Here is a 23056-nt window from a genome sequence, read left to right as displayed (position 1 = left end):
GAGCCCCAGCCAAGGCTCTCAGTATACGCGACACACCCCCCAGGTGAGCTGCGCAGCAGCTCACCTGCGTTGAGCGTCAACTTGGCTTGTTGGAGCAGCGCTGCGCGTTTACCCTGTGTTTGTGCTCGTTGCCCCAGGCAGCGCGATGATCGTTTCCCTAGGCAGCGCAGGTCACGTGCGTGCCGTGATCGCCGCAACAGAGGTAAATAAATTCTGCTGCTCCTCGAGCTTCTCTTCTGTAAGTCCCAACAACATGCCGCGTGTAAGTTAATGCTTTTAAGAGCTCCAAGAACAACTCCAAACCTGTCTGCAATCTCCGCTAACGTGTGTATGAAGCTCAATAAAGCTAAAAGAGCCGCCCGCTCGCGTGCCGCCGCTCTGCGGGGCCGCGTTGCCAGCAAGCCTGCGCCCACCCCCCGCCAGCCCGCGCCTCCCACCCCCCGTCGGCGCCCGCTCCCCGCTCCGGCCTCGACTCCCCGCCGGCCTCCCCCTGGTGCGCTCCGCGCGCAGTCCTGTCTGGGCTGCATAAAGAGTGCGCTCGCGGGGCGCTCCAGTGGGGAGTGCCATGATTCCGCCACTGGCGGTTCGCGCTGTTGGCGCTGTTCCTCCGGGCACAGCTGCCTGCCCCTGTAAGCCCCGTAGCAGTGTGTGGGGTGATCTAGTTTTGACCTATTTGCAGTCCCCCCGTCGCCGTCGTGTATGCGCGGCGCCTTGTTGCGGCGCTCGTCGCGGAGGACGAGCGGGTAAGCTTCTCTGTAGAGATCGTGCGTCATACCTTAGATCAGACTAACAGGCTATAGGCTGCGTCCCGGCTTCGGCCGGTTCTTCGAGCTCTGCTCGAGGAAGATGTGGTGGAGGAGGAGGAGGGAGAGGAGGAGGAAGAGGAGGAGGAGGAGGAGGAGGAGGTGGAAGAGGAGGTGGAGGAGGAGGAGTAGGGTGTCGTCTCCTCTGGGCTCCTGGCGCGTCGTCAGCGCGCTAAGGAGCTCTTGGGTGAGCTCGTCAATCTCCTCATGGTTTAGGCGTTCTGTGTTTTCTGTGTTTTCGCGCATCTCATGTATCAAATCCCTGCTCAAACTCCATGGCATGGGGGAGTGTCCCTGCTAGTAGATAGCCCTCTTGTTCCTAGGCAGTGTAGAGATGTCCCTGCTATTAATAATTAATGCTTTCTCCCCTTAAAAGCTTGTTTGCGTGTCTTTAAGGTTAAGAAGCTGCTTAAAGTGCTTAAATTACTGCCTTAGCAGGTGCTTTGTAAGCTTATCTGCTAGCATGTCGCTTGTTTTAATATAGCGCACTTTAAAAGATCCCTTCGCGTGCTCCTGGCGCAGCCACATGTTCTGAATATTGACGTGGCGCAGGCAGGTGGTTATCTGGGCGTTCTCCTCTACTACTAACCTGATCGTCTGCTAGTTGTCACAGTAGATCTGCCACAGTGTGCCTAGCTCTAGGGTAAGCTCTTTAAAGAAGCGTTTTAAAGCTAGCAATTTCTTTATAATGTGCGCTAGAGCAAGCAGCTCAGCTTCTGTTGTAGACATAGTTACTGTCAGCTAGAGAGCTGCTTTCTATAAGATTAGTCCTCTAAAGAGTAAGATAATGTATCTATAAGATAATTATCTAGTCTCTGCGTGATTAGCAAAAGACGCGTCTCCACACATAATAAGTTGCGCGCCTTCTAGTGCTCTATACTGTATGCCTGTATGCCTTGTGCGGTACAGGTACACAATCGCCCAGTTCACTGCCTAGAAGTGCTGCTTTCCTAGGTTTGTTAGGTAGTGGGAGAGCTAAGATGCCGCGAACGCCACGTTAGGGCGCACTATAATTGCAGTGTAGAGTGTTAATCCTACGCGCTCTTAGTATTCCTTAATTTTATGCTTTGTTGCTAATCCCTAGTTGCTTGTAAGCTCTTCTAACAGTAGAGAAGTCCCTAGGAAGAGCGCGCTCTCTGCAAGGTTAAACTTCTTTACTACTTTCTTAATATACGCGTTGTGTACTAGCTAGATTGTCCTAGCCTTTCTGTTCCTAATTATTTTAATCCCTAGAAACTATTTGCATAGCCCTTAATTTTCTAGCTTATACATTTCCTTAATTGCACTAATTAATTAGTAAGCTTCTAACTTATTGTTGTAGTAATAAATGTAGAGTATGTTATCTACATAAAAGAGAAGCAAGATATAGCAATTGCAGTTAAAGAATAAGCACAGCTCCTCTTTAAATAAAATAAGGTTAAGCTTCTAAAGAGACTACAAGAGCTTCTAGTACTATAAGATTAGCAAGTTGCGCAGTCTGTATAGGGCTTAGAGAAGCTTAACACACATGCTAGGCTTTGTAAAGCCTTCTAGGAGCTCGCATGTCACTTCTAGCTTGCCTTTGCAGTGCGCGTTCAGGAACGCGCCTATAACATTATATTGCCTAATCTCTAGGTCAAATTAAGCTGCTATCGCTATTGCTGTTCAGAAGGATCTAGCTGCAAGAGTGGCAGCATAGGTTAACTAGAGCGAGTCCTTGCTCTAGAGATTACTGCGTACACAAATATAAGCTTTGCATTTAGCAAAATACCTATTCTAGTTAAATTTGTACATAAAGACCTACTTTAGTAGGAGCAGCTTAGACGTTGCTTTAGTTTACATAATCTCTTTCTAAGTGCCTTTCTTAAGCAGGGTAGCTATCTCTTTCTGTGCTGCAATCTTAAAAAGATCTCTATATAAGTGTTTATATAGATCTCTTTATTTTAAGGGTTCCTTTAGGAGCTTATAAGCTCTTAGTTAAGGCTGCCTAAAAAAGGCAGCTGCAGAAAACACTGCGTAGAGCGTTTTAAGCGCTCTGTTGTTGTAAGCAATAAATGCTCTAAGAAAGTTTATTTAAAGGTGCTCTAGATTAACTAGAGCTAGGCATATGCTGCTTCTCTCTAAGAGCGTTGTATATATACCTCTGCTTCCTGCACCCCTAGGCTTACCTAGGTTATTAGGATCTTGCCTCTGTATTCTTTAGCTTATGCGTGTGGCTAGTCCCTAGCTCTTTTTGTTGTACACATGTTTAGAGGGTGCCTTACCTGCTTTAACTAGAGCCACAGAAGACAATGTCCTAGCGCAAGAGGCAGGGGTTAATTTTTTAACTAGCAAGTTAGCTGTTTAACTTAACAAGCCTAGTAGATCCGCTTCTCTAGTTAAGTGCACTTGCCAGGGATCACTAGTATGCTTGTGCCTACCCTGTATAGGGCGTGTTGTAGAGCTATCTGCAAGCTCTGGCTTAGGAGTCAGCTCTAGGGTAATAAGTGCTATATGTTTATTAGAAACTGCGCGAATCCTTAGTAACTTACTTATTATACTTGTCACCTGCGCAGTTACTTCCACTTTTAAGTGCTAATCCTCTAGCTAGCTAACCTAAGTTCTAATAAGCTTTTTAGTTTCTACACCTTTAAGCTTACGCTCTTAGGGCCTCTAATTTAGTATATTACTCTGCTGCTTATCTAACCTTTAAGGTAAAAGCTTAAAAGCTTCTTCTGCATTACAAATCTTACTCTACTTATTAAAAATTTTAATAATCTTAGAGGCTTCTTCTTAGAAGATTAGTTTGTTACCTCTATCTTTATAAAAGCGTGTCTTATTAAAAGCTATGTTTCTTGTAGTAATTACCTAGTTAAGCAACAGGACCTATATTCTGTAGATATTTAAGGCTCTGTAGCCTATAAGATATTCTATGTAGCCCTGTAAAGTTACTTTAAAGCTTTGCTTCTAACGCCTAGCTGCTTACTCCCTGTTAAGTAGGTAGGCGCGACAGCCGTATGCATAGATCCCGCTCTAATTAGGTCTTAGATTAGCTGTAGCACTCTTTACCTACTCTAGCTTGTAGTATCTAAAGTAGTTAGTAAACTACACATCTAAGACTTTATTTAGTAAGCGTAGGTTATGTGCGTGCAACAGGCTTATATTGTACAGCTATGTTGCTGCGTCTACTACTTCTAGCTAGAGCTTCTTAGGGAGTCCTGCGCTGCTCTTTATCTTAATAAACTTTATAATTATCTCTTGTCTAGCTTTTTCTGCAGCTCTATTTAGCTTATAAGTGTATAGTAGAGAGCTTTTAATATTAATGCTAGATTCCTTTACTTAGAGCTTATACCTTAACTTTCTATGCTAAGGGAGTGTAGCAGTGTTATTGTCTTGCTGTATTTTACTAATCTAGAGCTTGTATTAATTAGACACTATGCTTTTAAAGTTCTCTATTACTCTTTAGATTTCTAAGAGCGTTTTTACCTAAAAAGAGTATAAAAAGATTTTACTGCTATATTTATTTTTAACAATTATTATCTATAGAGCTCTGCTGCGCCCTAATGGCATATTAAACATGTCCTATGCAATTCTCTAGAATAGGCGGGGAGCTTGCTCTTTTAGTCTTCTTAATATAACCTGCTTAGCGTGTGTTGTTGCGCAGTGCTCACAGCGTACTCACTCTGTACCTGTTATTCGTACGTTCCTCACGCTTTTAACCAGAGCCCGCAGAGCTTTAGGGCCTAGGTGTCCTGCGCGCGCATGCCAGAGCTCTTCTGAGTCTAAGCGTGGGAATGTGGTCCATAAGCGTTAGCAATCTAGGAGCACACTCTGCACTAGTAGGTAGAAAGAGACAGCTTTATATTTAATAAACATAAGGTTGTGTTCTTAGTAGAGTGTTACAAGTACCCTATTCTTTTCTAGTGTGCCTATGCGCAGTGTATAGTTAAGTTCTAAATACTATAGTCCTTTTTCTCTTAAACAAGCTTCTAAGATAATATTAACATAAAATCCTTTTACTACAACTACCTCCTATAGTGTAAGATCTTCTATGCGCTCTCTTTATGCTCTATTTAACACCCCTCTAAGCTTTCTAGTTCCTGTTCCCTAGATTAGAAATAACTAAGTGCTAGCTTCTACTATGTGTAAACCTTAAGCTTTCTTAAATAACCTAAGTACAAGCAGCTCTATACTGTTTACTAAGTGCGTAGCACTCCTATTGTCTAGAATTATGCTTATAAAGAGTAGGTGAGCGTTAAAATCTATAGTCGCGTGCATCTCTAGTTTTACTAGGAGCGCTAAGTTAATAAGTGCAGCAACAATGCTTCCTAGAAATGCTAGCTTATCTAATCCTTTAATAGCTTTTAGAGTAGGGGAGGCTACGTCTAAAATCACATAGCCTCTCTTAAGCAGTACAGCCTTTACTTTCTTATGCTGCACCTACTTAAGCCTCTTAAGGATCTTCTAGTGTGCAGTTTTACTAAGCTTCTTTAGCTTTTTAGTAACTGCTAACATAAGGTCTCTGCAGTCTGCCGCTTTCTATAGATAAAGGGATTGCCCTAAAGCTCTGCATAGGCACAGGTGGCCTAATTAGGCTAAAACAGATTAGGCTAAATTATTGTCTAATTATCTGCTAAGCGTCGCAAATATACCTATGCCTTAGTTGCTTACGCGCAGGGAGTGCTCCTAGAGCATTATTAAAAAGATCTTACTAATTTCCTAGATTATTAGAGGTTCCTTGCTAAGTGCGCTAGCCTCTATAACCCTCTAGTGCATAGAGCGCGCCCAGTCTAGTGCAAGCTTTAGAGCTAGGGCGTCTAGGAAGTCTTGTGCGGCTAGCTAGCCTTCCACGTTAAGAATCTTATAGGTCCTTGCCTTAGTGTACAGGAAGTGCCACTGCTAGTACTAAGCTTCTAGGGTTATAGTGCTATGCTTTACCTTAGTAAGGTAAGCTCTATACTCTGCTTATACAAGATTCTTTGTGCTTGCGTCTATTAGTGCTAGCTCTTGTTTTAAGGCTTATACAAGTGCCTATAGGGTGGATTAGTTCTCTAACACAAGCTGCATTATTGCAGGTCCTAGGAGCTCTAGTGCAACAGTTGCATTAACCCAGTTCTAGATTGTCTAAAGACGCGTCGCGCAGGAAGCCCAGTCACTTAATTAAGCTTAGTACTCAGCAATATTAGTCTAGTACTGTGTGTTGGCCTTCTCTAGGGGGTTCTTAGCAGTAATCACTCTAAGTGTGGGCATCTCTAGAGCGCTGTCCATAGGATTTAGAGCGTCTTGTCCATCTGGATTAATCATATCCTATAGGTTTTTGCTAAGAGCATAGAACTAGAGCTAGATAAACTAGAGAGGCTAGCTTACATAGTCCTTAAGCTAGTATGCTCCTGTTAGAAAAGGAGCATCTTAATTAGCTATAACGTAGGCTTTAAAGGTAATAAAGATTAATAAGAATAAGAAAAAAAGCTTCTAAACAGCTTTTACTAGCGCTATAGTTACGCAGGGAGAATTGTCCTAGGTTTTTAAAGCGCTAGGCCTATAACTGTAGAGGATAAAATAGCCTAGCAGTAGCTGTTCAGAAGATTAGATAAAGTGACTCTGCTATCTAAGAGAGCCAAAGGCTCTCCTTATATACACCGAGCTTCAGAACATAATATCTCCCGATCCCGAGCTGCGTCCCAGGCTCTGAGCCCCCAGTCCCAGGCTCCGAGCCCCAGCCAAGGCTCTCAGTATACGCGACACTAAGGTTATATTAGAGTGTGTTAATAAAGTAGAGAGTTGCTTATATAAGTTTAGCAGGTTTTTTTATTAATAAGCAGTTGTAGTTCTGTAGGCTGCGCTTAGTAAACTATGCTTAGTGTAGACAAGAAGAATGTTAAGCAGTTGTAGTCCTACAGGCTGCGCTTAGTAAACTATGCTTAGTATAGACAAGAAGGTGATTGATTAGGCTTAGTAGAGGAGCAGGTGGTTGACTCACGTGAATTAAGCTCGCGGAGCCCTCCGTTAGCTAGCTGTGATAGCTAAATATGCAGCAGTGACAATAGATAGTTAAGTTGCAAGCTAGGCTTATAACTATTGCAGGGTTAGAGCTGAAGGATGGTGGAGAGCATAGAGCAGTTAATTAGGTAATGAGAGACGACCTAGGTATATTAAGGTGAGGGGTAAGGTTGAGAGAGCTTGAGAGAGCTTAGAGGTAAATATATAGTAGCTAAAAGAGCGCTAAGTCCTAAACAGAAAAGAGGTGAGAGGTGAACGACCTACATTCACCCTGCGCTAGGTCACGTGAACCAGTTTCACGTGCGACAAAATACAGAGACTAGTTGGATAGTCTTCTAGTTGCATGCAAGCCAATCACTTAGAAGAAACTAGTCAAGTTAATTATTAGCTTTTCCCGTTCTTACGTTGCTCTTCTCAATTATTCAAGCAACTTACATCCAATGGCATTTATCCCTGGTCGCTAGCACACCAGTCGTATGCGTACTATCTACTCGCCTATGGCTGCTTCGCCTACACAGTAGTCAATCAAAGATAGGTGCAGACAACCTTGCCGCCTCCGACTTTGTGGTAGTACTCACTAGAGTCTGAAATTTAATTGAATGCGCCGCACAGCAGCGGCACAGTTCAATAATCTACCGCCGCCAGTGGAATTAGGGATTCTATTGGAGTTCTCGGTGTGGATGTCAATTTAACCGCGCAAAAACGAGACCATGAAACGGCGACTAGGCGCTCGCACCGTTCCTGCTATGCCACATGTATGCAGCCATTGAAGGTTACGGTAGGATCGCGAAGGGCCACGGATCATAGTTCATGTAGTTTTTTAAAGATATGAGACGCAAGTTTCAACGGCCTATTGCCGATACATGTTCAGTATTCGTTTCTAGAATAAAAAAACCCAAATCGTATATATTGCCCTTTTCAATCGCGCTGGTTGAACAAACTCACCATGTCGCAATTTCTCATTCATCAGGATTTTCAATCCCAGGACTGGTGCACACAGCTTATTCAATCGCCGTCCATCGAGACCATACCCTGGCCTTCTCGTCCGAACCCTCTACCTGAAGACCACTCATGTTCGTTGTTTGCCCAGACACTAAATACGGACACTGGCGTACGCGCTGGTCACGCAATGTGGAAGTCAGACTCCAGAGGAGAAGATGTCGGTCAAGCACTGCTACTCGTTTCACTTGGAACCGGCATGAACTATTATCCTGAGACTCTTCATGGAGGTATGTGTGCTGGGTTGATTGACGGTAAGTTCTTTCCCTTTCGGTGTTACTGTAATTTAATTCCCCTTCGATGCTACTTGAAGAGCACTTGAGAAGGAACAAATGGCACGGTATGAGTTCTGCCAGGTTTTTCCTTCCCATTTTTTTTAATCAAAAAGCCTTGGTTAACAATCGCTCCAATTTACAGAAGGAATGGGCCTGCTCGTGTTTCGCAAAATGGGTTGGGCTACAGGAGTAGGATCCGACACTGTTACGGCCAGCATTGAAATTAAGCTCCGCGGCCGCATTCAAACACCAGGGGTGTGCCTCATTCGGGCATGGGCCGATGAGGAGGAAGCAAAAAAGAAGGGGAAGAAATGGACAGATATGCGCAAACTATGGGCCAAGGCAACGATTGAGGACGGGCTTGGTCACATCTTGATGCAGGCTAGGTATCTTTTCATCCAGACGAAGAAGACTGAGAAGTTGTGATATGTTTAGCTGTGTCGATTGTAGATATTGTGCGGCACATCTTCTAAGTAGATTCCAGATAGAGGACGGAGAAACATTGTCGGTGATTTTAGGAGGAAGGTTTAGGGCAGGTTGTATGTTGATTTAAAGGAACTTCATGCCCGTTGATGCCCCTCCGTCACCTCTCACAACCAATCAATAGTCGGTGCTATTAATATAGCACTGCTTAAATATAATACTAGCGTAATTATGAAGTTTACTAGTTTTTTTACATATGTAGTTATGAATCTATCTATAAGAGACGCTCTTTTTAAGGTTGTTTTAACTTAGAACTTTGTTTTTATTTTATAAACTTATTTAAAGTTTACTAAGAAAGCATTAACTACTGTTTATTAATGCTTTTACTTTATGTTTAGTTTAAAAAACCTTAATCTCTAGTTAGTTTTAACTTTTTAACTAGACTTTATTTAAAGTTAGGTTTTTAGCTTTAATGCTAACGTACTCTACAGGCAAGTTGCTTACACACCTAAGTTACTTATGCTAAGACCCTACTAAACTATGTTTTTTACACTAATACATTCCTAACAACACTACTTAAATATGCTAAAAAAAAATTTAATATAGCTTATATTTTAAGCTTTTAAATAAAACATAATATACTTAAAGCAACATGCTGCAACTATATACAAAGTTTTTTAAAAAATAATAAATAACTAACACACTAAATAACTTGTCGCGTACAGCTATCCCTCTATAGATATTCTTCTGCTGTGCTAGCTAGGAGGTTAACCTTTTAGCAAACGCAACATAACTTTTAAAATACTACAACAGTTCATAAATGATCTGTAAAAGCAAAGCTTGCTTAGAGCAATAGTTAGCACATTAAGGTAGGTGTAAGGCGGGATGTCCTAGAGCGGGATAGGATGGCCTCCCCTAGCCTGTTTAGAGGTCACATGACCTGTGCTTTGTATATAAGCATAAATCCTAACAAGCAAGGCTTAGCAGCAATTTATTTTTCTTATAATACACTTCTATCTTTCTTTAAAAGCTTACTTTTAGTGCTATTTATGCTATCTACTATTTTATTTTTATAGTAGGTTATTTAGGTTTAAGAATAGTTTATAATAATTTTTATAAATTATTATATCTTAGGTTGCTTAAAACTTATTTAATAAGTTTTTATATTAGCTTTAACTATAACTTAACTTTGTTTTTTATAGTTACTTTTATTTCTTTAAGTATTTAGTTGCACCTCTTCTCTTAGCTAGCTTAGTAGTTTTCTAATATCCTTTATATAAGGCCTATAGGTGTTAATAGCATTCCTAGGTTCTAAGTCCCCACACACTTTAATATTCCTTTAAGTAGATTCTTACTGCATTTAGACCTATTGTCTTGCCTGCGCTGTTACATAGTTGTAGCATAATGCTTAGCAAATTAGTATTAGACAGGTAATAGACATATAATAATAATATTTAACTATAGCATGTAAATAATTATAGCCTATAACTAAGCATAGCTAATACTAATCTCTAACACACTAATATAGCTAAAAAATATAGAATAAATATAGCTAACTATAATTTAAATATGTTTTATATAACATATACTAAAGTAAACTACATATAAATTAATATTAAAGTGTACTTATATTAAGTATACTTTTTTATAAAAAAAATATATATATAAAAAATATATAAACTAATAAAAAAATTATAACTAACTAGTTAGTGTGTTTTAAAAAAGATTTTACTTAACTTTATAGTTTATAAACTTAAATATATTAAGTATAGTAAGCTTTACTAATAACTTACTTTATTTTTTATAATACTATAAAGATAGTAAAATTATTACTATTTATACACTTTTTTACTTATTACACTTTTTATAGCTATTTAATATAGGTTATTTTACTTTTTAAAAAAGTATATAGGCGCTAAGCTAAAAACTTTATACATAACTAAATTACTTATTTTAAAGTATACTTATAAGTAAAGTAATACTTAAAAGTAAATAATAGCTAGCTAATTTTTAGCTTTAATTAAGTTAGTAAAATTTCTTTTTTAAAAACTAAAGGTTTATATAAATTTAAGATTAGTTATTGTCTAAATAAAAGTATTTAGATATGCTGTTAAGCGTTACATGTTATAGGCTTATGTTATAGTTGCACACATAAATAGATAAATATTCCTTTCCTTTACATAGACTTAGAAGAAAAAGAATAATTAACACTAGTTACCTGCTACCCCCCCTGCGTAATGTGTACACTGTGCAACTCTCTTTGCCTTGCACGTACTTGCTAATTATAAATGCTAGCTAGCATAAAGCCTATTTAACAGTTATCTAGAAATTAGTTAATTATTAGCTATAATTAAAAAAACGTTTTAGCCTTAGCTTTTAACATATTTTTATTCTTATAATAGTCTTCCTTTTCTTTGCACTTTATATTTTCTAGCGTTAGACCTGTTTCTTTTACTACCTAATACTACTACACTACACCTAATACTACTACTTAATATCTTTAATTTAATTATTTTAGTATTAAAGCCCTAGTTGTAGAGCTGCAGCTTATGTAGTTTATTGCCTCTGCAGGAATTTCTTAAAGTGCTAGGGAGCTCTAGCGCTGCCTCTACCTCTGTCTCTGCCTCTCTATTGCTGCAAAGATTAATGTAGTACATGTAATAGCTTAATAAGCTGTTTTACTTATAAAACTGCTAGTTTAGCTTCTTTAACTACTATTTAAATATAATAGGCTAATGCCTAGAGGTGTTAGTAAGAGATTACCTAGCAGTGTTAAGAAATGCATAAAGTAAATTACAGCAAATTATAGTAGACTACAGCAAATTACAGTAAACTATAGTAAACTACAGCAAATTGCAGCAAACTATAGTAAATTGTAGCAAATTGTAGCAAATTGTAGCAAACTACAGTAAATTACAGTAAACTATAGCAAATTACAGTAAACTACAGTAGATTACAGCAGCAGGCAGCAATCCCTAGTAGATATTAGTTGTGTTGCAAGTAGCTTTATGTATAAAAAGAGTTCTAGGGGAGTAATGCCTCTAGAAAAAAAGCCTTATAAAGAGCAGTAATAATTACACATAAGCTAGTGTTAGCGTAATAGGAAATTACTAAGCTTTAAGCAGCTAATAAGGCAGCTACATTAAGAAAGGCCTACACTTAACAGCTTAAAATAAGTTTAGGGCGCGCAGTAACAGAAAAAAGGCAAAGAAGCTGTTAGATTAAAGCACTATTTCTAGGCTTCTTAAGATAAATAATAGGTTTTAGATATAATGTATAGGATAATAATTAATTATATTAATTAATTAAATATTTTTTTTTGTCTGCTCTGCTTGTGTTGCTCAGCTTTGTTTTTCTAGTCTGAGTCCCTCGCGCACTAGCCCTATGCGCGACCAGCTTGCAACATGCTGCAATTTGCTGCAACATGCTGCAATTTGTTGCAAAATGCTGCAACATGCTGCAATTTGTTGCAAAATGTTGCAAAATGCTGCAATTTGCAGCAACATACTGTTCGAGCTTATTGCTCGTACTATGTAGCAGCTTTCGTCCAGCGTTCCTCCTGTCTTGACAGTAGGTGCGCATATCTGACACCCCGACACACCGATGCGGCTGATGCCAATCCCCGACACACCGATGCGGCTGATGCCAATCCTCGACACACCAATGTGGCTGATGCCAATCCCCGACACACCGATGTGGCTAGAGAGGTGGAACAGACGCAACTAACCATAATTTAAACATGTTTTACACAACGCATGCTAGAGCAAACTGCATGCAAATTAGCATAAAGGTGCACTTACATTAGGTATACATTTTTTTCAAAAAAGAATATAAGAAACACATAAGGTGACAGAGAAACAGCGTTACCGGGGTTTATCCGAAGAAATTCTGACTAACTAGCGCGTCCAAAAGAGGAGATTCTGCTCAACTTTTTGTTCTGCAAACCCGAATATAATAAGCAGAGCAAGCTCTGCTAATAAGCTAATTTTATAGCTAACTTATAAAAGCTAAGTAATAATAAAAAGTAAGTAATTATTAAGCATATACTTAAGCTATATACATAAAAAAATTTCTTTTAGCTAGTAGCTATAGCTAATATAGCTAATTCTTTACACACTAAGCATAATCTAGGCTATATTAGCATAAACTAGCTTAGTATGTTTATAAAGTGTTATCTAAAGCTTAAAGTAAAGTTTAAGTGTAAGCATAACTATAAAAAAGCTTTTTATAAATATTTTAAAGTAATTTAAAGCTAGTTTAGCTTTATAAAAAATATAAAAGCTAAGTATAGCTGTCACGATTGTGCACGAGTAAGGTTATAGAGCTTCACGGAGGTCTAGTTCAATTACTACGTGAGGTATCATAGTAGGTACAAGACGTTGTGTGAGGAACAGGAAGGTTTAGAAGGAAATTAGTAATTAAATACTTAGCTTAAAAGTTTAAGCGCTTTAAGTATAAATTAAGCCTGTTCTAGGTTTAGTTAGTGTTAAAGCAGTTTATGCTTAAGTTTATGTCTATGTTGTGTTATGTTTATGTTAGACGTGCACTAATAATACTTTAGTACATGTCTAATATAGTTATGTCTAAGATCTAGAGAGGATACTGTGACAGTACCCCCCCCCTTATTAGGAAGGGAATCTTTTACATTAGTAGTTCTAGCATTAGGTTGTCTTTGTTAGGGTATAGGTTTAGTTTAGATAGGTATTAGGTGTAGAATTAGGTTACTATAGAGTTCTCTTACAGGGCTTTTATAGGTTCTTACAACAGTTTATTATATCTAGTCTATTTTATAAGGTATTTATAGATATGTTTCTTCTTATTAAACTAGATTTATTTAATGTTTTTTATAATATATTCTAGTTTATTATTTATAATAATAGGTTTAGGTGGCAGGTTTAGCTGTCTAGGTAGATAGTTAAATTTAGAGGCTGCTTAGCGCAGCAATAATATGTAGAACACAGGGTGTATCTTTATGCTGTTAGGTAGGATTAATTAGTAAGTGTGCAATAAGACTATATAAGCTACTATAAAAGGGCTAAGGTTTTTTTAATTAAGTTTCTTTAATTATTAGTTTATTTAAATATTTCTAGTGTCTAGCTAGACCTTCTTACTAGCTACATACGCAAGGGTGGGGGTTTAAGATTAGTTTATGTACTCTTATTAAAAAGCTTAAGCCTATGTAAGCTTTTTATAAACATATTTAAATATATTTTAAATTTTATTAATAAGTCTATTTATATTTATTACTTATATAGATTAATAAGTTAGTTAGAGGGTATTTATAAGTAGTTTAAATTTTATTTAGGGGTAGTATTTATAGTTTGCTAAGAACAGGGATACTTATGTTAATTTAGATGTTATGTTATTAGCTTTAAACTATGCTATAGCTAACTATTTTACTTAGTTATCTTACTAGTAATTTATATACACTTATAAAACTTATTTTATTACAGCATTTATGTTCTTAGTCTAGCTGTTAGTCTCTAGGTAAAAAGCTGTAGATAGATAAGAAATAATTTAAAGCTATTTATAGAGTTTGTCCTAGAAAGCTAAGACAAACTGTGTACCTCTATCTAATATAATTATGTTAGGTAGGCTATAGTAAACCTATACATATTAGTAGAATAACTAGGCTATATTAGGGGCAGTTATAAAGAAACATAGTATTAGGTGTTAATACTTAGTTAAGTAATTAACAACTACTATAATATTTATATACCCTTTAAATAAAAGTAGGTTTATAATAAAATTAATTAATATATCTTTCTAAGCTTATTTAAAGATTAGAAGTAGTTTAAGTAGGCTATTATACCTTTCTTAAAAGGCTTTTACTTTACAGTAAGTATAGCAACATAATACATATTAGCGTACAGTATGGAACATGCAGGGCTAGTAGTACTCTCTCTGTAGTAGGTTAAGAGTCTTTCCTCTGCCTAGGTGTCCTCTAATAAGTAAGTTATATATAATTTAAAGTAGTTTAATTCTTAGTTTATTAAAATTAAAAATTATAAGTTAGTTATAGTAATATAGCTTACTATTTTAGTTTTTATAGTTAGCTAGTGTTACCTTTTTTAACTAACTAGCGCTGTTTTAGAGCAGGTCTAAAGTTTCTTAGATAAATTTATTATTTAAATACTTATTAGTAATAATTTAATTAATTATCTAATCTATTTTATTTAAGTTAAGGTCTAAAAATAGCTTAAGTTAAAGTAGAGTTTAGTGTTAAGCCTTTTACACTTCTTTTTAAGCAGGGATGTTTTAAGATTACCTTATAAAGGCATCTAGTTTCCCTCTGTCTTAACTAAGATAATAAGTAATTTTAAAATTAAAATAAAATAGGTATTTAAACTAACAGGCTTATTAGTAGCTAAGTTATTTTATAGTTATAAAGTACTATAAGTTCTTATAGTTAGATAAGACCTGTATTAGATGCGCTGCACTTTCTAGTTTAGGTTGCTATTATTTAAAGCAGTGTACTATAGTAAGTAGTTTCTTATTATAGATCTTATAATTGCCTTCTGTAGGACTTATTCTTTTTAAGAAATATGTAATAGGCTTAATAGTTTTGTCTAGCTTAGTCTAGGAGAAAACTCCTGCTACTACGTAGTCTAAGGCATTAGCTTTTACAAGTATTAGTAGTTTAAAGTTAAAGTAGCAGAGTATTAAGGCTTTAGTAAAGGCTTTTTTTAGCTAGTTAAAAGACTATTAGTAATTTAAGTTAAAGTTAAATTAGATCTTTTTTTTAATAAGTGTAATTATAAGGCTTACTTACTATAAAAAGTTATTAATAAATTATTAGTAAAAGTTAGTAAATTTTATAAAAGCTTAAACATCTTTTATATTCTTTAAGTATTACTAATCTAGCACAGTCTAAACTTTAATAGGGTCTATTTAAATGCTATCTATAGAGATTACATATTCTAAATATGTAACCTTTAATTAGTAGAACTTATATTTGTCTATGTTAAGTTGCAGACCTGCTTCTTCTATAGCCTTTAGCACTAGGCGTACATGCTGTTTGTGCTCTAAAAGGCTATTACTATAGATTAGAATATTATTAATATACGTAGTGCAGAACACGTCTAGGTAGGGTTAAAGTAAGTTGTTTATAAAATGTTAAAAAGTACTAAGCGTGTTAGCTAAGCTAAAAAGCATTACTAGGTACTTAAATAGTCTGTATTAGGTCTAAAACACTATTAGCTACTTATTACCCTTTACTATTTTTAGCTTATTAAAGGTAGTAATAATATCTAACTTTATAAAATACTTTACTTTACTTAGTTAGCTTAAGGTTTTTTATAAAAAGAAAATTAAGTATTAGTTTTTAATAGTAACAGCATTTAGTCCTTAGTAGTTAACACAGAATTAGAGCCTACCTCTAGGTTTTTTTATAAATAGTATAAGTAACACTACTAGTAAAAAGCTAGCTTAAATAAACTTTTTTTTTAGGTTTTTATTAAAGTATTTTTAAAGCACTTTTAATTTATTTAGTAACATTCTATATAGTAGCCTATAACTAGGTTGTTTACTAGGCTTAAAAGTTATCTAGTAATTATATAGATGTTATATTAAAAGCTTATTAAACTTATTTTAAAAAAAGACATATAATAAGTTATAGTAGTCTTAAGAGACTATTATCTTTAAGTTAGTGTGTTTTTAGGGAGCTAAAGCTTAGTCTATATTAGAAATTATAACTGCGTAGATTTTGTAATCTAGTTATTAAGCTAGGGTTATAAATAAGGTAGGTTCTATGTAGCAGATGTCTATTTACTATTTAAGTCCTAGTTTATGTCTAAATTAGGTAAGTAAAGGTTTTTTAAAAGCTTTTTTTTTTTTAAGTTTAAGTAGTTATTAAATTATTTTACATAGCTTATCTTAGTAAAAGGCCTAGCTTATTAGCCTTACTTAGGTAGTTCTTTTTTAAGTTATTAAAAAGTAAGTCTAGAAACCTTTTATATTAAGTGCTATTTAAGTGTTATTTAGGTGTAAGCATAAGCATATATTTTAGCATTAAAAAGAGTTAAAGTTTAGAACTTACTCTTAGTAATTAAAGGTAACCTTATGCTAATACAGCTATAGTTATTCTAGGATTAGGTTATAATGTCTTATGTTTATTACATAGAGCTTAATCTGCTTCTTATAGTGTTAGTAAGTAATTATAATAGTTATAGTATAAAAGATAGAACTTTTTTTAAGTTGTTTTTTATTAAATCTAGTTAGGTAAATTATTTAGGTAAGTAGTGTTAATTAAAGATTTAGTTTATGCGCTAGTTCTTTATTAATATAACCTATACTGTTTACTTCTAAGTTAATAAAAGCTTATATTAAAGCTAATATAGTTTCTTATTATAAATATATAAGAATATTAACTTAGTACTTTTAGTTATTAGTAAGGGACTTAGCCTATAGGTTAGTAAAGATCTAGTGTTAAATTAGTCCTAAGAGGTAACTTAGCTCTAGAACAAGCCTTTTTACAGGCTCCTACTACTATAGCTGCAGCTATGTTAAGAGTAGTAAAGAGGATTAGGGCTTAAATATAAGTTAAAGCCTTTATAAAAATAAGATTAAAATAGTAAAGATCTTTAATAAGTGCTAGCAGCACTACTTGCGTAGACTTAAGAAAGAGAAATAAAGTAGTTTTAAAAAATATAACTATGCTTACTACACTTAAAGTATTAACTTTTTTTTTTATAATCTTTACACTTTCTAAAACTAACTAAAGCATAATTTAAATTAATTTTTATTACATTAGGGTCTTTATTTACAACTGCGCTAGTTTAGGGGTGTATTAAGGCTTATACAGGGAGGAACCTTATGTTATTATTATAGGTAGCAATTAGGTTTACATACGCGTTAAGGTTGTTTAGAAGGGGTTCTTTTACTATAGCGCGTTGCAGTTTAGTTAAGAGGGAGTTATATAAAGCTATAATTAGACTTATCTTATTTAGGCCTATATTAAATGTAAATTAGTAGAACTTAGTAAAGTATAAAGTAAAGCTTTTTTTTTTTTATTATAAAGTGTTTAGGCAACTTAGGGCTGTTAACTTTTTATTTAAGTCTTTATAAGTTACTTATAAAAACACTATAAATTAATCTAGGTTAATAATATTTTTATTTATTAGTAAGTTAATTAAGGCTATTATGTTATAGTTAAGTTAAAAGTAGGTATATAGTAACTAAAAGCGTTTAGAGAGGAATTAGTCTATATTTTCTTTAAGTTTATATTAAAGCTTATGTAGAAAGAAAGGTAGGTCTTTCTATTTTTTATTAAATAGTAAAGGATTAGAGAGTTAGTTAGATTTTATTACTAAGTTAAAAAAGTTATAAGTTATAGGTAGTGTTAAGTAGAAAAAAGTTAAGCTATCTCTAGACTTCTAAGTAAGCTTTAAGGCTAGTAAGTTCTTAGTTCTTACTACTATAATAAAAGTTAAGGCAGAAATAGACTGCTTAATAATATAAAGCTGTTTTTTAAAGTTCTTTTAATAAGCTTTAAAGCTTATAATATAGCAGCTTTTTTATAAAGTAAGCGCTTTTTAAAAGGCTTTTTAGCTTACTATAATAGCTTAGAGTTATATAAGTACTAAGCTTATTAGATTAAATTTAGAGGCTATTCTTAGCTAAGGTTTTAACACAACATAATGTTATAATTATGCATAAGTAAGGTTATAGAGCTTTATAGAGGTCTAGTTTAATTACTATGTAAGGTATTATAGTAGGTACAAGATGTTATGTAAGAAATAGAAAGGTTTAGAAGGAAATTAGTAATTAAATACTTAGCTTAGAAGTCTAAGTGCTTTAAGTATAAATTAAGCCTGTTCTAAGTTTAGTTAGTGTTAAGGCAGTTTATGCTTAAGTTTATGTCTGTGTTGTGTTATGTTTGTGTTAGACGTGCACTAATAATACTCTAGTACGCGTCTAATACAGTTATGTCTGGGATCCGGGGAGGATACCGTGACAATAGCTTTTAAAATAACAACATATATAACTTTAATAAAATAGACTTTATAATAAGCTAAATATTTACTAACTATACTTATACTTAAAACTTTACTTTAAGCTTTAGATAACACTTTATAAACATACTAAGCTAGTTTATGCTAATATAGCTTAGATTATACTTAGTGTGTAAAAGATTAGCTATATTAGCTATAGCTACTAGCTAAAAGAAAAAATTTTATATATATAGCTTAAGTATATGCTTAATAATTACTTACTTTTTATTATTACTTAGCTTTTATAAGTTAGCTGTAGAATTACCTTATAAAAGTTATTTAGTATATTAGTTATTTATTATTTTTTAAAAAACCTTATATGTAGCTGCAGCATGTTGCTTTAAAAGTATTATGTTTTATTTAAAAGCTTAGAGCATACACTATATTTAATGTTTTTTAGCATGTCTAAGTAGTGTTATTAGGAATGCATTAGTGTAAGAAGAGTAGTTTAGTAGAGTCTTAGTAAAATTAAGTAACTTAAGTGTGTAAGCAACTTGCTTGTAAAGTATATTATATTATATTTAAAAGTCTAAAGTGTAAGCTATATCTAATGTTCTTTTAGCACGTCTAAGTAGTGTTGTTAGGGATGCATTAGTGTAAGAAGAGTAGTTTACTAGAGTCTTAGCAAAAGTAAGCAACTTAGGTGTGCAAGCAACTTGCCTGTAAAGTACGTTATATGTTTCTAATATAGGTATTGTATTAGTAATTAACATTTAATTAGTCTAAAAGATCTTAGATGTTTTTAGATGTTTTAATTAGCTTAAAAGTTTAGAAGTTTTGTTTAATCTAAAACAGTATTAGCGTAAAATCATCTATAGAGCGGCTAACTTAGAGGATAAGGTAAAGAGCGTGTCTCACGTAATAGTATTTCTTAGGCAATAGTAACACTATGTTATAGTATCTTCTGTTACGTTACCTAATAATTTCACCTATTTTAAGCTTTTAACGCCTTAGGGCTAACTATTGCTTTCCCTCAAGCTCCTCAGACTAGACTAAAAACCACAACACTAACGTATCTATATGCTTGGTTCAATACCCATAGTTTGGATGCTAATTAGCCTCTATCAGCTGATGTCCAATAGAACCTAGACATGGAGGGAGGAATCTGCGTAGATAGTTATCGGCAGCAGATGCTAGCACGTGGGTGAAGTGATTCAGCGATACCTGGAACTCTATTCAAACACAACAGTCCTCAACCTTGCTACACTCAATAACGCAATTCCTCCGCCGCGAACCTCGCAGCCACTAATCCATTTCACTTTAGACCTTTGGTAGCCCATTTCGGAAACTGTGCATGCTGGTCCATCTGGACCTGTGCTGCCCTAACTCTTGTCCTCACCCACTCTCCAGCTGTCACACCCACGTCCTCGTCCTCACTGTTTAGCTTCGATATCATCGCACTACCCTCCAGGCTCTTCATCAAGCACTGATCCTCTGGCCTCGTAAAATAGGCAAGCGAGTAGCGCGTTAAGTTTGCCTGCTCTCCGGGGGCATACATCACCCGATGCATTGGGCTTTTAAGCAATCCATTCGTGAACTTCACCATAGCATCACCCAGATTGATGATCGCACAGCCAGGCCTGGGCCTGACCCAGAGCCAATTTTCCTCTTCAGCAGCTTTTCCCTCAGGAAGAACTTGCAGACCGCCGAGAATGTTGAACAGGATGGTCACACTGCCGTAATCAGTGTGCGAGACCAGGCTAGTGCGACGATCTCCTTCCGGCTGGGGTAGATAACAGATTTGACGGCTTTGGTCTGAGGAAGGTTGTTCTATCCGGTGACAGGCACGGAAAGTACCCCTGGAAAGGCCGAGTTGAGTCTCTAGACAGTCAAGGATGGTCATGGACAGAGAGTGACAGCTCCGAGCGAGATTCGCATATAGGCTGCGGTGACCACTGACGACTTCTGGTGCTGGAAGGGCAGGTACAATACCCAAAACATCGTCTTTACTCATGCACCAAAACTCGCAGCGATCTGGAGTACCTTTTGCATCGATCCTCCCGATTCCCGCTCCTTTGTATCTGGAGTACTATAGTCAGTCAGGTACGTAGGATTGTGGATGGATGCGAGTGTACCCAAGAACAGTCCCATTAAGCATTGAGTGTCTCAGCTTTTCTTCCATACCCAGCTCGAAGATTCTTTCTCCCAATTGAAACACATCATCAACTTGTTTAATCAAACCAAGGCCTTCCTGGGAAGATTGTAGCTCAAGAAGAAAGACGCCGGTAGATATGCAAGTGTTGAAAAGCCTCTTCGTTTCGTCCTCATCTTCAGCCACGAGTTTCGACAACGACAGCGTTGGAAGCTGTATGGTAGGAAGGTTAGATGGGAAGTCCGGAAAAGGAGCAGGTGAACTGAAAGCCATTTTGCAAGACCAAATAGGCCACAAGGATTGGTGAAGCAGAAGCTTTAGCTCACGTCCGGTGAGGAAAAGGATGGGGGAGTATATGAATGGTATCTGAGGAGGAGCAGCGATATCTAACCTCTGAGTGTTAATCGAACTATTTCTGCACCATTTTAATCAAATATTTTGTTGCATTTTTCCACGCCACCGCCGTACGTTACTGCGCCCAAAGATAGGTGGAGATGCGTCTGTGAAGTAATGTTAACCTCGCCGCATGAGTACAGGGCTTCAATACCAATCCCTGCCTCTAGGATGCAGCCTCTCAAGTTAGCGTCGCAGACATGGATCTGTGGTTCTATCGAAGGAACTGGGGTTTTCTGTTGCGACCATCGGAACTTACTTAAAAAGAACAATCCTCCGCTCTCCGGTGGCGGCCACGGTGTCTTACAAATAGCGGCTCAGAGATATGTGAGAGACACTTCCACTGTTGCCTAGAGATTTTTACGTACTCGAGTTTGCAGAATTCTCGGATTAGCTTAAATCTTTTCCAATTATACTGCCGCTGAACATGTTCAAAACTAGGGCCAACACTTTGCCACATCAACCCCTAATTGGTGAAGACATCAATTAAGGTCCCGCAATCTCCGGGATGGCGGTCTCCTCAATAGTCACAGCATTTTTGTGTGTGGCTATTCAATTGTATATTCGTACTTGTATGACAAAGAACCTCTGGTGGGACAATGGACTTCTGGTGGCGGGCACTGTACAGCTTTCGAATTCCTAATGCTCCAAGACAAATGACTCTGCTAACAATCCCATAGCTGTTTTCCATTGTCAGAGTCACTTTCAATCTCATCATGGTCTCTCACGGGGCTGGACGCCACCGATACTACCTCACAAGAGAGCAAGCAGCCAAAGTTTTACAGTACAACACCCCTTTCGCAGCCATGAATATTCTATGTGTCTGCCTTGTCAAGACCTTGATTCTGCTATTATTTATAAAGTGCAGAATTCAAAAAGAGTCACCCGTTTCATTTACGTGCTACTGGCGTTGACAATCTCCATGAGGCTTGGTACTCCAATCTTCATTTGGCCCCAATGCATACCATTTAATGCACTATGGAATCCACGTGCGACAGGCAAATGCATATCAAGGAAAGTATATGGAAGGGTCAGCGTCTTCCAAGGAGGTAAAATTACCCATGGCTCTCTAAAATATATGCGTGAACCCTCTGGCTAACATGGAGCAGTGATATACAGCGCCCTAGATCTTCTAATAACGTCTCTACTCGTCATAATCCTATGGAGAGTTCAAATGAAGAAGCAGGTCAAGGTCGGAATCTGCTTCCTGCTGAGCCTGGGTCTTGGAGCTACTGCGTTTAACATCATGCGAGTAGTCTTCCACAAGCAGCTTGCAGCCGCAGACTTCACTTGTAAGCATAGATCAATGTGAACAACGTCCAGATAACTAACAGTCAAGCAGTCGACCTCTTGGGGTGTCGACATATCCTCTCAACTCGAACAAAATATCTGCATCATCGCTGCAGCTGTCCCAACATTCCCACATTTGTTCCGAAATTGGGCTCATGATATTCCTGATAAAATTTCCAGCAATACTCCAAAAAGTCGTCAACTCTTAGACTTCGCTCAATTTCGAAAGGAGCCAGGCCAGGTCTAGCAAAAAGCACCGATACGACGACATCACAGAGCTGAGCCGTATTACAGTTCACCACGACATTGAGCAGCGCAGTAGCCAAGTGGAGGTTGCCGCTAGTCAAGGCTACTGGGATCAGGACCCAGGGTCTAATGCAGAGACCTTTTATACGCCCTCAAGGAAACACAAGGGCCAAGAGGTGGTTTGAAATTTGGACATTCAGCCCTAGTCGATAAAGTAGCTTTAAATTTATGAAGTGATAAAATCATAACATAGAAAGAAGCGGGTTTGTTCTTTTGTAAACAACTTTACTTTCTAGAGGTCGTAGTTTCTGTGCAAAACATATCGCAGGGTTAGAGCCAAAGGATGGTGGAGAGCACGGAGCAGTTAATTAGGTAGTGAGAGACGACATAGGTATATTAAGTTGAGGTGTAAGGTCTCTAGAGCTTGAGAGAGCTTAGAGGTAAATATATAGTAGCTAAAAGATCGCTAGTCCTAAACAGGAAAAGTGTAAGAGGTGAAGAACCTACATTTACCTTGCGCTAGATCACGTGAACTAGTTTCACGTGTAACACCCCCCCTAGCTTTAACAAAGTACTTACTAAAGC

The 23056-nt window shown here is 36.6% G+C and overlaps 4 protein-coding genes across 4 annotated transcripts; 3 read left to right on the top strand and 1 right to left on the bottom strand.

The window, feature by feature from the left end:
- Positions 1 to 3: 3 nt before the first annotated feature.
- BDR25DRAFT_51002 (uncharacterized protein) lies at positions 4 to 905 on the top strand. The gene is made up of 3 exons (XM_033698684.1): positions 4 to 262; positions 337 to 743; positions 801 to 905. Exons 1-2 carry the CDS (start codon positions 146 to 148, stop codon positions 631 to 633), a joined length of 414 nt encoding a protein of 137 aa, XP_033545928.1. The 5' UTR covers positions 4 to 145; the 3' UTR covers positions 634 to 743; positions 801 to 905.
- Positions 906 to 7707: 6802 nt separating this feature from the next.
- On the top strand, positions 7708 to 8687 carry BDR25DRAFT_315557 (uncharacterized protein; the record flags this gene model as incomplete). The annotated part of the gene is made up of 4 exons (XM_033691531.1): positions 7708 to 8014; positions 8178 to 8421; positions 8486 to 8574; positions 8683 to 8687. 4 exons carry the CDS (start codon positions 7708 to 7710, stop codon positions 8685 to 8687), a joined length of 645 nt encoding a protein of 214 aa, XP_033545927.1.
- Positions 8688 to 19218: 10531 nt separating this feature from the next.
- BDR25DRAFT_326352 (Clavaminate synthase-like protein) lies at positions 19219 to 20815 on the bottom strand (the record flags this gene model as incomplete). The annotated part of the gene is made up of 3 exons (XM_033692269.1): positions 19219 to 19236; positions 19778 to 20471; positions 20526 to 20815. 3 exons carry the CDS (start codon positions 20813 to 20815, stop codon positions 19219 to 19221), a joined length of 1002 nt encoding a protein of 333 aa, XP_033545926.1.
- Positions 20816 to 21443: 628 nt separating this feature from the next.
- BDR25DRAFT_356857 (uncharacterized protein) lies at positions 21444 to 22843 on the top strand (the record flags this gene model as incomplete). The annotated part of the gene is made up of 8 exons (XM_033695720.1): positions 21444 to 21545; positions 21616 to 21754; positions 21817 to 22017; positions 22045 to 22227; positions 22270 to 22466; positions 22504 to 22595; positions 22639 to 22676; positions 22800 to 22843. 8 exons carry the CDS (start codon positions 21444 to 21446, stop codon positions 22841 to 22843), a joined length of 996 nt encoding a protein of 331 aa, XP_033545925.1.
- Between the last annotated feature and the right edge of the window lie 213 nt (positions 22844 to 23056).

This window comes from Lindgomyces ingoldianus, assembly GCF_010093535.1.
Source record: "Lindgomyces ingoldianus strain ATCC 200398 unplaced genomic scaffold BDR25scaffold_22, whole genome shotgun sequence".
Lineage (NCBI taxonomy): Eukaryota > Fungi > Ascomycota > Dothideomycetes > Pleosporales > Lindgomycetaceae > Lindgomyces > Lindgomyces ingoldianus.
This window is presented reverse-complemented; position numbering and strand designations above follow the sequence as displayed.